At 43.0% G+C, this 15,173-nt stretch overlaps 1 protein-coding gene across 1 annotated transcript in view; it reads right to left on the reverse strand.

The window, feature by feature from the left end:
* insrb (insulin receptor b) overlaps positions 1-15,173 on the reverse strand; it is a 101,873-nt gene that overhangs the window by 16,425 nt on the left and 70,275 nt on the right. Inside the window, 8 exon segments of the mRNA XM_063892310.1 lie at positions 1,422-1,620; positions 1,710-1,877; positions 2,768-3,018; positions 3,167-3,293; positions 4,021-4,235; positions 5,340-5,484; positions 6,100-6,239; positions 14,786-14,919. Coding sequence (XP_063748380.1) covers positions 1,422-1,620; positions 1,710-1,877; positions 2,768-3,018; positions 3,167-3,293; positions 4,021-4,235; positions 5,340-5,484; positions 6,100-6,239; positions 14,786-14,919 — 1,379 coding nt within the window.

A 15,173-nucleotide genomic window follows, 5' to 3' on the forward strand; every position in this document is an offset into this window, starting at 1 on the left:
CCTGTCTCCCTCAGAAACACGAGGAGGTCTCTGTGTACTTCTGAGCATGGAGCTGACCTTGACCGATTCAACAGCGTGGGTTCAGGACCAGCGGAGGTGTGTGTGTGTGTGTGTGTGTGAGTCCAAATGGCAGTGTGCATGACTGCACCTCTGACTGGCATGAATGATAATGGGCACAGTAATCACTCCCCAAGGGAAGCAGAGGGAGAGACTGTGTGTGTGTTTGTGTGTGTGTGTGTGCCAACCTGAGCCCCCAACAGTGGTCCCCTGTACAAAAACAGGGGTATACATAGCCCCCCCCCCCCACACACACACACACACACGAACACACACAGTATACAAAGTTCCTGAGACATTCATCATGGCGGTGGGGACAAAAGAGGGTCGATGGATGGGAAGGAACTAACAAAGCAATAAGCTCCTGATGGTGTCAGCCTACTGTTTCTAAATGTAAACAAGCTTTTTAACAAACAAACAAGTTCAAATTATGACCCGGGAACTACTTTCTTTCTGCCGTATCACTACGCAGAAGGAAGCGTGCATCTACTCGACATAGATGATTATGAGCGGAGGTAAACTTAGATCCTGCGTTCCTCTGATGAGCTGCAACGTTAGCTAGCTCAGGTTAGCCTCTGCACTACGAGCCGATGCATGCTCTCTACTGCATGGTGATCAGTTAGAAAGAAAGTAGTTCCTTTATAAAAACAAGATCCGTGCAAGGAAAATGTATTATCTTCAAAATCAGGTGATGATTTCTGGAACAAAACATTATGAGATGTACGTTTTTGGCGCTTATTTCTTTTGCAAACTAGTTTAGAGGGATGAATGGAAGGCAGACATATCTATGGTAGACATTTCGAAAACCCTGCAACTCACGGCTGGAACTGCGACATCAACAACAACTTTACGGCAGCACTGGTCGTTTTCTGTAACTGTTCACACCTGTTCACAGTTTCTGATCCACTAACAAGTCCTTAAAGTCTGCAGAGCCCATACCGTGTTCCTGTTAGTGTTGACTTCCTGTCTGTCTTCTTCTGGTGATTTATCTGACGTCCAGCGCTCCGTCTTTAACCTCTTTCTCTTTCTGGATCCTCCTCAACAACGGTCATTACAGTCCTTGACAGCGGTCTGTACTACTGGATTAACCAGGTGTTCTGAATTGACCAATCAGAATCCAGTAGTGGTGGTGGTTGCATGTGTGTCATAACTTCTTTTTAATCTAGCTAATCACACGCTCTGATTCAAACCATTTTCAAAGAATAAACTGCTAAAAAATATGAACTAAAGGCACCAATGCACTTATTTGCTTTACATTGGATGTGATCTTATTTGATTTCTGATTCTGCAGAGTACGCCATAGTTTCTGCAGTTTGGGAGACCAGGTGTGTTTAGACATTTGAACCCCCCCTCGCGCTGCATACCTGCTCTCGAACACTTCGTTGTGCAGGTAGTTCTCGAAGGTCTTGCGGTACTCGATCTCCTCCTGCTCCTTCTTCAGCTGGTTGTCAGTTTTGGGGCAGGAGCAGCACCGGCCTCCCGAGGCAGGCTCGTCGGTGTGGTTCCACTTCTGCTCGTCCTCGCTGTCCAGGTGGGTGGGAGTCCGGGACGGCAGCTTCATCCCTATGCAGAAATAAACCACACAGGTGAGGGGGAAACCGGAGGAAGACATGTGGAGCAGGTTTGAAAGGAATCGGCTCGCGGATTCTGACCTTGGAGGCAGTAATCGAACTTGTACAGGTCTCTGTCCTCGTTCTGCTTGCGGCAGATGACCCGGTAGTGGGTGATGTTTCCGTTGGGGCTGGTAGGGGGCTTCCACTTCAGGATGATCTGGGAGGAGGAGTTGGAGGAGGAGATGGGGTCCAGAGGCACAGAGGGCTCTGAGGAGGGGGAGAGGAAGAGGAAGAGGATAAGACAGGAGTGTAGGCCACATTCAGACTGATTGAATCCACCCACTCATGCAGCAGGGGTCAATCAAACACCTGTAATACCCTACAAGTAAAGCTTCATGACATGTATTTTAATCACTGCTGAGATCAAAGTTATTTTACTACAATTATTCATTTATTTTAGCCACAAAATATTGCACTTTTTTGTAAAATATCTGGCCATATGAAAAATAAAAGTCACCCTAAATATCGTTGGCTTCATTTTAAGGTTAAATGCATCAATCTGGTGCACTTTGAAAGCGCTCTTTAAAGTTTCAAGAGAACAAAGGCTCCCCAAAAGTTAGTTCAGGAAGTGCTTAATGTATGAAACAAAGGGAAAACCAATTTATTCTCGATTAACAGTGCAGCTATAGTCCGTAAGGAACCATTAATAGTACAATACTACATATGTCTCCCTCCTCATCATCACAATTGAGGATAACATGATCTCTCTAAGGAGATTTCACAAAAGAAAGAAGTTTTCAAGATAACAAAGCTGGGTTTAAAATATGCAAGAAATGCTGCAAATGCTTCATAAGGAAGGAAACGTATTCAGCACATTTCTTATGTCTCAAGGATACAAACAAGGTGTGTGTGAGAGGGAGTAAATGGAAACTTGTAAATGTGTGTCTACAAAAAAGCTCCGCAGGGTTCCTTTAAGCCAAGACAATCAGAGGTCCAAAAACTGGGATTCTGCAGAATTTAATAATTATATAATTGTCCAAAAACAAAGCCCAAAGTCTATAGAAACATCATTTCTTGACCTGTGTGTGTGTGTGTGTGTGTGTGTGTGTGTGTGTGTGTGTGTGTGTGTGTGTGTGTGTTCAGGTGGTGTCACTCACTGGAGGCGTTGGTGCGGACGTAGATGATCTCGCTCTTGGCTCCGTGCACCTCGTGCTCGTCGGACGCCGACAGCTGGGTTTTCACCATGATGGCGTACTGAGTCCAGGGCTTCAGCGGGCGGATCAGGTGACCCGGGCCCTCCGCCTTCTTCCCCTCGGTGGGGCGGGACGGAGGGTCGACGTCTGCGATCCCCCAGCTGTTAGAGCCGCACGCATCCTGCCCGTCGAACTCCGTCACGTTCCTGTACGGCCTGCAGAGGAAGAGAAACATCGAAGCACCCTTTAAAGAGGACATTTTGGTTCATGTATTCCCTTTATTTGTACATTTTAAGTAAGTAAATAATAAACTTGTTTATGCCATAGTAAGGAAACATCCCAAGACCAGTGAGAGACACTTACGCCTCCTTGTAGAGAACCATGAATCCCAGCAGGTCTCTGAAGTCCAGCGGCCAGAAGGGCTCCCACTTCAGCATGATCATGTTGTAGTGGGTCTTTATCTGGGTGAACTTCAGCAGCTTGGTCTCACCTGAGAGATCGAACACACCCTGATCAGCACATGCATTTGGTAAAAGAGAAAATGCAAACACACTGTGCTGGTACCGGTGTCAGGTGAAGACACTCACACCATAATGAAGAAATAAGGAGCAGAAACATCCCGACAATAATATGCAGTTGTGAGGTTCTGTAACAATTACTAAGAACTAGTTATTTACAAAACATACTGTGCATCAGGAATATTATCAGTGTGATAGTACACATTTAATACGATATATAAATGATGCATGTCCTCTCAGCATTATGAGATAAAATAGGCAATATTAAGAGAATAAAAAACTAAAATAATCTCTTTTCTTTAATGCTGATTAATTGTTTTTCTTCTGTTCTGTTACTTATTTATTTACCATAGATTTGTATTTATTTGATTACATTTTATACACATTTTATATGGAATGCCATTTAAAAAAATACATATATAAATAAATAGGGTTATGAAATAAATAAATAAATGTGTATTTAAATGAACATTTATATATGTATTTATTGCCTCATTTATTTATTTAATTAATTTTGGCTTAAACGGCATTCCTTAATTTTCTAACCTCTTCATTTAGTATTTAGGTCTACTCTTTTGATTTGATTTGGACCGCTGTAAAGCTGTACATTTCCCCACTGTGTGACGAATACAGGTTTTCTGATTCTGGATTTAAAAAATGTAATCAGTAAGGTTTTAAAGTCTGCTCTGGCGATCTTACAGGAGGCCTGGTCCCCGTTGTTCCTCACGGCGATGTCGCTCTTCTGGTTTCGCTCCTTGGTTCCCGTCACCTCCTCCATCTTCCGGATCTCGGACATGCAGAGTTTGGAGTTGTAGTGGAAGAACGTCCGGCCGCGGTGGATGGTCAGGTTGTGTTTGGACCAATCCCAGAGCTCTCGGAGGTTCTGGTTATCCAGAGCGTAGAAGGCAAACACACTGAGAGAAGGACAAAGGGAGGACAGGTAAGGTGATTAAATACAATGTTTTATTAAGGGAGTAAGATAGAGGAGAGGAGACACAGGAAAGCCAGACAGAGGAAAGGGAAGAAGAGGAGACAAGGGGAGAGAAAAGAAGAGGGGGAAGTAGAAGCGGAGTAGGAGAGGAGGACAGGAAGAAAAAGAGAGGAGAGAAAGAGGAAAAGAAAGGGACCAGGAAGCGGAAAAGGACATAGAAAAGGAAAGTAAACAAGGGGATAGGAGACATGGAGAGAAGATGAGAGTAGAAAGGGATATAACAGACAAAAGGAAAGGAAGAGGAAGACCAAGGAGATAAAACAAGGGGACAGGAAACAAGCGAAGAGAAGAGAAGAAGAAGCAGAGAGGAGAGGAGGACAGAGGAAAGGAGAGGAGATGAGGGGACAGTAGACGGGATGAAATGAGAACAGCGTAGAGGAGAGGAGACAAGTGAACAGGAGACAAGGAGAGAGGAGAGGAGAGAAGACAAGAGTAGAAAGGGATATAACAGACAAAAGGAAAGGAGATAAAACAAGGGGACAGGAAACAAGCGAAGAGAAGAAGAAGCAGAGAGGAGAGGAGGACAGAGGAAAGGAGAGGAGATGAGGGGACAGTAGACGGGATGAAAGGAGAACAGCGTAGAGGAGAGGAGACAAGTGAACAGGAGACAAGGAGAGAGGAGAGGAGAGAAGACGAGAGTAGAAAGGGATATAACAGACAAGAGGAAAGGAAAAGGAAGACCAAGGAGATAAAACAAGGGGACAGGAAACAAGCAGAGAGTAGAGAAGAAGAAGCAGAGAAGAGAGGGGAGAGGAGGACAGAAGAAAGGAGAGGAGACGAGGGAACAGGACAAGGTGAAAGGAGAGGAGTGTAGAGGAGAGGAGATAAAAGAAAGAGGACAGAAAAGAGGAAACAAGGGGACAGGTGACAAGGATATAGTAAAGGAAGTAGAGAGGAAGAGAAAATGAGAGGGCAGAGGAGAGGAAGAGAGAGGAAAGAGATGAGGAGACAAGGGCATAGGAGACAAGAGGAAACAGAGTACAGAAGAAGGGAAAGAAAGGAGGAGAGGAAAGGGGATGAGACTCACTCTCCCTCCAGATGCTCCCCCCTGATGACTCGTAGCTTCCGGAGGAAGGAGAGGGAGACGAGGGCGTAGGCTCTGCGGACCGTCAGGAACCCTGTGATCTCCTCCAGCTGACCCAGGCTCGCCTCCAGCTCTGCAGCGATGTTATCTGCAGGAACACACGCAGAAAAAGAAATCATTAAACAAATATTCAGTCAGGTGATTTCTTTTAAATTGTTGTTATTTCAGGCCTGATCTCTGCCTTGATACTTATTTATTTGGTACGTTTTGGAGGATGTTTATCATAAAGTTAGTAGTTGTTTTGTGTAGTTACATTAAGATGTCAATTAACTCTGTACTACGAACACTTTAATTGCACTTAATTAAATCATGAGGGCTTCCACAGTCGTAAAATACCCTAAAAGTCAAATCCAGAGTTATTTTTACTCTCAATTCCTTTGATAAAGCTAAAACCGACCAGTGGATTAAGAGGCAGGGTTAAAAAATAAATGCTCTATGGCCCAAAAGGTGCAGAAGATGGCCGGAAGATCTTCCTCAAAGGCTGAATCCACTTCTCTTTAATCATCCATGGTTAAGTCAGGAGTAATGCAGACTTCCTGTTAGGGGGTGAAATAACTTCTTCTCCCTACTACTTGGTTTGGAACGGTACATCATATGAAGATCCCTCTTGCAATCACATAGAAGGGGATGGGATGCAGGGGCCGGATTGGAATTGATCCACAGTGTGAGGATCAGGAGGCTCAGCAGGTGCAGCGGTACTCACTTCCTCCTCGGATCTTGATGATCATGTTGCCGTGGAGAACCGTGCATCCTCTCAGAGCCTGGGCGGACGTCACCGAGTCGATGGTCTTGTTTCCCACGCACAGTTTGGGACAGAGGCCGGCGCAGGGGGAACAGGTCAACCTGCAGAGAGAGAGAGAGAGGAGCCGTGGTAATGAGGAAATCACTTAGGATGCAGATCAATAAAGCACATGCATTTATTAATCAGTGTATTCTGAAGCTGCAGAACACCCTAAGGCTCATTATAGATGTCACAATCATTCCTCAGAAGTGTCAGAGCGCTCGGAGGCAGTATTACAGATCAGTGTGGACTTGGAAAGCAAACGAGAAATAACATGAATGTTTGTGTGTGTCAGGAATGACGTCACACTGAGTGGTATGAAGCTGGGCGGCGTGGGTCGGGGACCGGAACGACGAGGCTTTTCTCTAGAAACAACGAGGCTGAAACTGTTTAGTGGAATTTAACTGAGATAATTAAGTGAGTTACATTTCCTCTTCTGAGTGGGAGAGGAGAGGGGAGTAGATGATGCAGAGAGGAAGAGGAGGCGAGAGTAGGAAGGGGTGTAAGAGATGAGAGGAAAGGAAGAGGAAGACCAAGGAGATAATACAAGGGGACAGGAAACAATGTGAAAGGAGAAGAGCGTAGAGGAGAGGAGAGGAGAGGGAAGGAAACAAGGGGACAGGAGAGACGGAGAAAGGAGAAGAGAGAAGGCGAGAGTAGGAAGGGGAGGAAAACTAGAGGAAGACCAAGGAGATAAAACAAGGGGACAGGAAGTGGAGAGAAGATGAAATGAGAAGGGAGAGGAGAGGAGGACAGAGGAAAGGAGAGGAGACTAGGGACAGTAGACAAGGTGAAAGGAGAAGAGCGTAGAGGAGAGGAGAGGAAACAAGGGGACAGGAGAGAAGGAGAAAGGAGAGGAGAGAAGGCGAGAGTAGAAAGGGGTATAAGAGACGAGAGGAAAGGAGAGAAGAGAAGTGGAAGCAGAGAGGAAGATGAAATGAGAAGGGAGAGGAGGTCAGAGGAAAGGAGGGGAGACAATTGTTCATGCATGTTTGAGTTTGGGAAGTTCTCGTTCTGTAAAAAGCTGACCTTGATCAGCTGTCTAGCATCAAGAGGTTTGTCTGGGAGTTAACGAGTGGAATAAACCACTGATATGTACTTATATGTACATATCCATATTTAAGTTTGTTGTTGTTGTTGTTAGTTGCTGTTCGATGTGCTCATTCTTTTTTCTGGGAGTTTAGTTTGAATCTGTTGAGTGGAATTGAACTGATACACATTTCCTCTCGTGAGTGGAAATAATGCTGGATTGAAAATGTTTCTGATGTGTTTCCAAAAGCTGACATTCATCAGCCATCTTGCATCAAATGTAATGTTTGTGGTGTGCTCATTTTCGTTGCTCAAAATGGGACCTTTATTAGGCAACAACAGCGAAAATAAAGGCCTTTTTGGAGGATGAAGCGTCTGCAACAGGTTTAAAAATGATATTCTGTTGTGGTATTTAACTGAGATACATGTCTTCTATTCAATGAACTCAATTCGGAATTCAAAAGGCGTGCATTGTGGTTTTATATTCTGGATTTGTGATCACTTTTGTTCTTAAAATACACCAAAATGCACCTATTTTCAATCCACTCATCCCTCTCCTATACAGCTGTTTCTTAAAAAATATGAGCAAACTGTTCATTGTTATTTCCCCCTAATGTTCTCTGCCTAATATAAAAGACACATATAAGAAATAAGCTTATGGAAAATTGTCTAAATATAAAATAACAAAGGCTTTCTACCTGCAAAACTAACTAAATATAACAACAACAGAACCCATGTTTGTCAAACTGATTACTTAAATGAGAGACAATCAAAGCCTTTCAATAAATGAGCTGCTGTATTTACAGGTGAATCTGAATCTGAGTTAGATTACGCAATCTCTCATCCACACCTGATCCTTCAGGTTTATTAGCACTGGGGGATAGAGGAGAGAGCTTTCTCATCCTTTGCATCAATTACTTACTATTGCATGTACAACACACACACACACACACACAGACAACAAAAACAACACAAACACCAGCTGCACTTCCGAACAAGCATCCTCTGTTTCTCTCTCAGCTCTATGAGTCGCTTCCTCTCTCTGCAAACATGTTCTTGTGCACGTAAACACACACACACACACACACACACACACACACACACACACACACACACACACACACACACACACACACACACACACACACACACACACACACACACACACACACACACACACACACACACACACACACACACACCTTTTTGAAGCGCTCTCCAAAGAACATAACCCCGCTCCTTAACTCCACTTCCAGCCCTGACATCATAAACACAAAGGTCTGCAGAAGACGTAAACTAAAACGTGGGTTTGCGGTTGGTCGGCTATAAAACATGTCAATCCAAATTTGTTTTAAAACTCCTAGGAGAGTGGAATCACAAAGCAGAATAGAGCGGTGGAGAAATGAGTCCTAAAACCCAGAGATTAGTTAGCACTTTCCCTTTCTGGTCCCTCATGTTTAGGTCAATGTTTTTGTTTTTTAACCTGAAATAAGGTCCGTGGCTAACACAAGCTTTTAACATTTTGTCCTAAGACATAAAATACTTCAGTTAATACCCCACTGGTGGATTCAAAAACGACAAGTGTCTAAATGAAACCACTAAACATCATCAGGCCCAACAGTAGCCGCCTTTAGCTTAGCGGTGGTGACCTGAAGTCATGTGACCGTGCTGTAGTTCCTTTATAGCCCAACATTAGCAGCCTTTAGCTTAGTGGTGGTGAGGTGAAGTTATGTGACCGTGCTGTAGTTCCTTTATAGCCCAACATTAGCTGCCTTTAGCTTAGCGGTGGCAGCGTGAAGTCATGTGACCGTGCTGTAGTTCCTTTATAGCCCAACTTTAGCAGCCTTTAGCTTAGCGGTGGCGGCGTGAAGTCATGTGACCGTGCTGTAGTTCCTTTATAGCCCAACATTAGCAGCCTTTAGCTTAGCGGTGGCGGCGTGAAGTCATGTGACCGTGCTGTAGTTCCTTTATAGCCCAACATTAGCTGCCTTTAGCTTAGCGGTGGCAGCGTGAAGTCATGTGACCGTGCTGTAGTTCCTTTATAGCCCAACATTAGCTGCCTTTAGCTTAGCGGTGGCAGCGTGAAGTCATGTGACCGTGCTGTAGTTCCTTTATAGCCCAACTTTAGCCGCCTTTAGCTTAGCGGTGGCAGCGTGAAGTCATGTGACCGTGCTGTAGTTCCTTTATAGACTTATGTTAGCTTTTCACTTCATAAAGTGCTGTTAATATGTGGAGATTATCCTGCGGAACAAAACCTGTAAGTATCATAAATGTGTGTTCATCACAGATCTATGAAAACTGAACGCTCAGCTTTTCTAAAGCAGCACAGGGTTAACAGAGGGTGTTGTTGTTGCTGCAAACTCTGCATGCACTCCAATTTGTAAGCTCACCCTGTCTTAATTCTATGTTGAAGCAACTCTTACTATAATCCCCCCTCCTTTCCAGAAAGCACACAGACGTACACACAGATCGTGGCCCCCTAAAAGGCCAGGCTAAGCTATAGATCCATGGTGACATGAAACACATGAAACAGATCCAGGTGCATTTTGCCCCCTTCACACAGGGGGGATGTTTTATTCCTTGTGTGGCTTTTCCTACCCATCCTGAGGGGAAAAATGCACCTGGATCTCCCTTTTATCAAGCTCTAATGTCTCATGGTTGAATGGCAGTGGTTGCATGTACTAAAGTAAAGGTATTGTAATCGATACCTTGTCTTAAGTACAGTATCTGAGTACTTTTTCCACCACTGCTTCTGTGTGAGTGGAAACACACTGTAATGAAAACAACAGTCAGGAGAAAAAAGGATATTTTGTCCCCCCACCCCCCCACTCTCTCTCTCTCCCACATGGAAAATCATATATTGAGCTTCTGAAAAGTAATGCTCTAGTTGCAGCGTAGAAAGGGAGAATGTTTTGAGCCGTTGTAGTGAAAAACACAGACACACAGGCAGACAGGCTCTTAAAGGGACAGCGCTCATCTGTCCGGCTAAACTCTGTGACTCCTGCTGGAAACATCTGCAGAAACACAGCATTGTATCTGGGCGGAACAAGATCACGTTTATTTATTTAATTATGTTTGTTCCACTCGAGGCTATGAATATAAAACAATTCACAGAACATGTAGACTTTAAGCAGTTTATATTTAGCCTATGACGGAAAGGAGAAGAAAGTCTTATTTTACCACTCAGTGAAAGAGAGATGCTCTGTCAATCACAATTCTATAGACTAAGGGAAGGGACATCTCTAAGCAATCACAACAGAACCGGCCAGCTAACCAATCAGAGCAGACTGGGCTCTGGTTTCAGACAGAGGGTGAAAAGAGGAGCTGCAGCTCAGGCAGTATGAGAAAAATAAAGAGCTTTCTGAACATTAAAGCATGGAGACATGTCCCAGGAGAGACACTGAACACTAATATGAACCTGAAAATTAGCCAAATATGTCTTCTTTAACTTATATTAAGCTTTTAGTTGTAATTAATAAACATTTGCAGACCATTTACATGCATACAAACCAATACGACACACTACAGGGAAAGGAAAACTTCAAAAAGCATGTCCCAGTGCTTGACGGACATAAATGAGAAAGCAGATTGAAGAAACACCGCCTCAGTGGTGGATGTTTAAGTCTAAATTGAGAGCGGATGTTGAGGTTGTGTACATATATGTGCAATGTGTGTCGTCTGCCTGACTGACTGTCTGGGTGTGTGTGTGTGTGTGTGTGTGTGTGTGTGTGTCTCTAAACTGCGATGACGCCTGTTTCTTGCCATAACCAAAAGCATAGCAACTAAACAGATGCACTCAGAGGCCCTGCGTCAGAATACCAATGAAAAAGAAGACTTGTTTGTCACATCATAATGCACACACACACACACACACACACACACACACACACACACACACACACACACACACACACACACACACACACACACACACACACACACACACACACACACACACACACACACACACACACACACACACACACACACACACACACACACACACACACAGGATCCCATTCTGCCGCATGCCTCGGGGTGTGTGACTGAGACTCAAAGCAATGTTCTTTTCTGTCTAAGCACCTGATAATCCCTGCAGGCAGAAAGTCAATCTCTTACACACACACACGCACGCACGCACCCACACACACACACACACACACACACACACACACACACACACAGTGATGCATTATGGAGAATGTTGTGTTGGGTTTGAACGCGTGTTGTTTACCTGCATAAACATCTCTCTGTATATAAATAAACTCTCTGTATCTGGACACACGTCTCCCAGACTGCACCTGGAAAAAGTCCCCCGACCAAACGCCTCACTGGGGAGCGAGCTAATGTAGTCGCAAACACGCTCTGCACACACACACACACACGCACACACGCACACACGCAGGTACACCAGAAACACACACACACCATCAATCATCCACCTGTGGCTTCCAGCTGCAGACGGAAAACAACCTGCTCTTATTAGAACACACTCTGAGAAACACAGCTTATTTATCCCTCTCTCTCTCTCTCTGCGTCTTCAGTCCCTCTTCACACTCCATTAATGTCTGCACAACGACACAGATCTGTCTCAGCTTAAACACACAATCCTGATACTGCTTTGGGACGGGGTGGGGGGGATGAACCATTTTATGAAGTAATCTACATTTGTCAAACATTTAAAGATCCAGAAACATTTAAAAGCTTTTTCCATTTCAAAGCAGCCATATATTGCTATTTATTGACAGTAATCCTACACAGCTAATCAGAGTTCAAAAGGTTTGCTTGATTTGATGAATAAATACAAACTTTTTTACATCTCTTAAAGTTTTACAGTAAAGACTAAACCGGCCAATTTTATTTAATGTAACTAGAACTAGAACTTCTTGAAGTCACTGAGAATTAAGCTACTGAAACTGTTTGAGTAAAAAGGTCTCATTTTCTAAGTTTACCAGGAATAACTGTTCACTTTTGTCCGGTCTCCTTTGTGGGTCAACATTACTGACACTGAGTTTTTTTTAACATATAAAAAGTCATATCTTAGCAAACCTACTCTGCTTTCGTGGCCAAATAAATGAACGAAACATGCACTTATTTAAAGTAGACCCTGAAATTAGCACCCCTATGTAATTCATTGAAACTGTTTTTTGTCTAAGATTATGAAATGTTTATATTTCAAACAAAACCAGTTTACATTTTTGGACGAAAAGTGACTTTATTCAAGCTAAATTTGCAAAGTTAAAACTTTAAACTAATGTATTTTTTTGTACTTCTCACTTCCTAATGACATCATGAACAACAATAGCAAAATATTGATGTAAAACTTGTCATTTCTGCAGATTTTCAACCAATCAGGGATTCATGTTTGACACAACTTTGATTTGAGGTGTAGGATTTATGCTGCTTTTATGGTCAAATTTGACATGTGCATTTCTTAATAAAGTAGATCCTAAAAAACATTTAATAAGGAACTGTTTTAAATGAACTAACGAAAGCTTCACGCCTTCTTTGGCAAAGGAAGATGTTTTTGATGAACCGTCAGCTCCTCCTCTGACAGCGGTCTGATCAGAGTGTGTATCCACAAACACTGAGGAGTGTTGCATCACAGTTCTGCTGAAAAGTTTTTCATCCCCATCACACGCACACACACATACACACACACACACACACACACACCTGTGTGTTTTGATAGCATGCAAACAGGAGCGGTTACAAAACACACTTGGCCTCAAAACAAATATGTGTCCCAGTTATTTAGCAGCAGCTCCTGACACTCAGAGACGACGGCCCTCGGCCCACGTTTACTACAAGACAGCGCGATAAAAAAGGTCACGACCTTCCTGTTGCTCACACACACACACACAGAGCTGTGTGCAGAACAGGAACAGGTGAGGTACACACTGGTTTATATTCACATTAGAAACTACTTCTATCTCCAGGGGATTCACAACCAAGGGTTAAGTCCAAGTACTGTGCTCAAGTAAAGCTTTAGGGTAGTTCTTCCTCAATACGTGTTTTCACATCATGCTGTTTTAAAATATAAGAACTTCGACTGGATTCCTCTGCTCTTGTGGTATAATTGACACATGCATTTGAGCTTCTCTAGGTCACAGAGAGGAGAAACATACTTAAGAAAATGAAAGCTTATTAAGTAGATGTGTCTAAGGTTTCTATTTTGGGTCTAAATATGACGACAATCTATTATAAAAACTCCTAATCTTAGACACACTTTACTCTGCCGTTATGCACTCCTTTCACACATAAGTAGAGCTTACAATTCCTACACCTGAAGGTACCAGCTACCCTGCAGGTTTATGTTTGAATACAACATATGAATCAAACAGTAGATTATAATGCATACTCTAGGTTAAGCTCCCCAGCAGAATACACAGTCATTCAAATAAACCGCAATATGAAAGCATGAACATCATTTAATAAATAGGTTCCTGAAATATTAGTTTCACTACAGCAAGATTAGTTTTATTTGTATAGTCTATGTTGCATTTATAATACATTTGCACTTCTACTTGAGTATGAGGTTTGCAGGATTTTACTGATCATTTTTACACATATTGCAATTATTTAACCTCCATTGCTCATTAGGTTTATTGGCCAAATATATACAGTTTGCTTGTCATGAAGGGGTTGAATACATTTGAGAGTGCAGTAGTCATCAACTATAGCATGTTCTGTTGAATTTGGATTAAAAAAAGCTTCGTGATATAAGTTTTGTTGAACTACTCAAACTGATCTTGTGTAGTTTGTTCATTGCAAGCAGTCAATATTTGAGTTCTTCTTCCACTTCTAGTTTATTGTAGTTAAAGTAATACATAACCCCCCAGAAAGCTGACGTTAGGCTATCAGATTCTGTTTATTCATATGGTATGCTCCTTATTATGTCATTGGTACTACTGCTGTTCAAATAAATGAAAATACACATGAATCCAATCCCAGAGTTGAGAATCAATGACCTGCAGTTTGATTTCATGCACGAAAAGCAGATCATGGCTGCCGACCTCCAAAAAACATGTACATATTTGGTAAATGTTATTTATGTAAGATTTGATAAGGTCATATTTATTACAGCTGCTAGTTTGTTGTGAGTTAATGTTATTTATGGAAGCTTTTTATGGTCTTTACTCAGTACTTAACTGAGGACATTAACAGGAAATGAAACCTTTTTTTGAGTAATAGGATCGTGGTGTTCCGGATGAATGGATCATAAAAGCCGTGCTTTCTGACGGCTAAACATCGTGTTTACGTTTGACGAGGAGGAACACAAAGCGGCAGGTCATGTTCCCCCCCCCCCCCCCCCCCACCCCCGGCAGACTTTCCATCGTGGAAAAATACTCTTTGCCTTTTTTGTTTGATCAACGTCCAGACGCCATCCTCTCCCGTGTGCAAATGTTATTGAGTGTGTCGAGTGACCACAATGCACCTGTTCCTCCGGCGGTCACTCAGGCAGCGTTTGTTTGGGGTGACAGTGACATCATCAACCAGGTAATAATGGCAGCGTCAATAACACGGCACTGTTTATAGTGGCATAACAGCTGTGTGTGTGTGTGTGTGTGAGACGTACGTAGTGGAGTTGATAGTGGTGTATCCAGAGGGACACTCGGGGATACAGGCTCCGTCGTGGATGACGTACTCGTGGCAGCCCTGCTCTCGGTCCTGGTTCAACTTCTTACTCTGCGTGCACTGGTTGTGCAGCTCCTGGATTAAAAACAAGGAAAACACAAATAAAACACACACATTTACAGCAGTTCATGAAGTCTACTGAGTACATTTGTGCTAAATATTACATTTATGCCTTCATTTCTCAGTGTTGGTCATATGTTGTCTTAAATTGACAAATATCACTACATCATTTAGTCCACTGTCCAATTATTCCATAAATGAACCTCTTTATCTGTCCCTATCTATTGTAGAAAAACAACTAACTCATTATTTAGGGTTAGAGACAATTT

The sequence above is a fragment of the Eleginops maclovinus genome, chromosome 9 (assembly GCF_036324505.1).
Source record: "Eleginops maclovinus isolate JMC-PN-2008 ecotype Puerto Natales chromosome 9, JC_Emac_rtc_rv5, whole genome shotgun sequence".
NCBI lineage: Eukaryota > Metazoa > Chordata > Actinopteri > Perciformes > Eleginopidae > Eleginops > Eleginops maclovinus.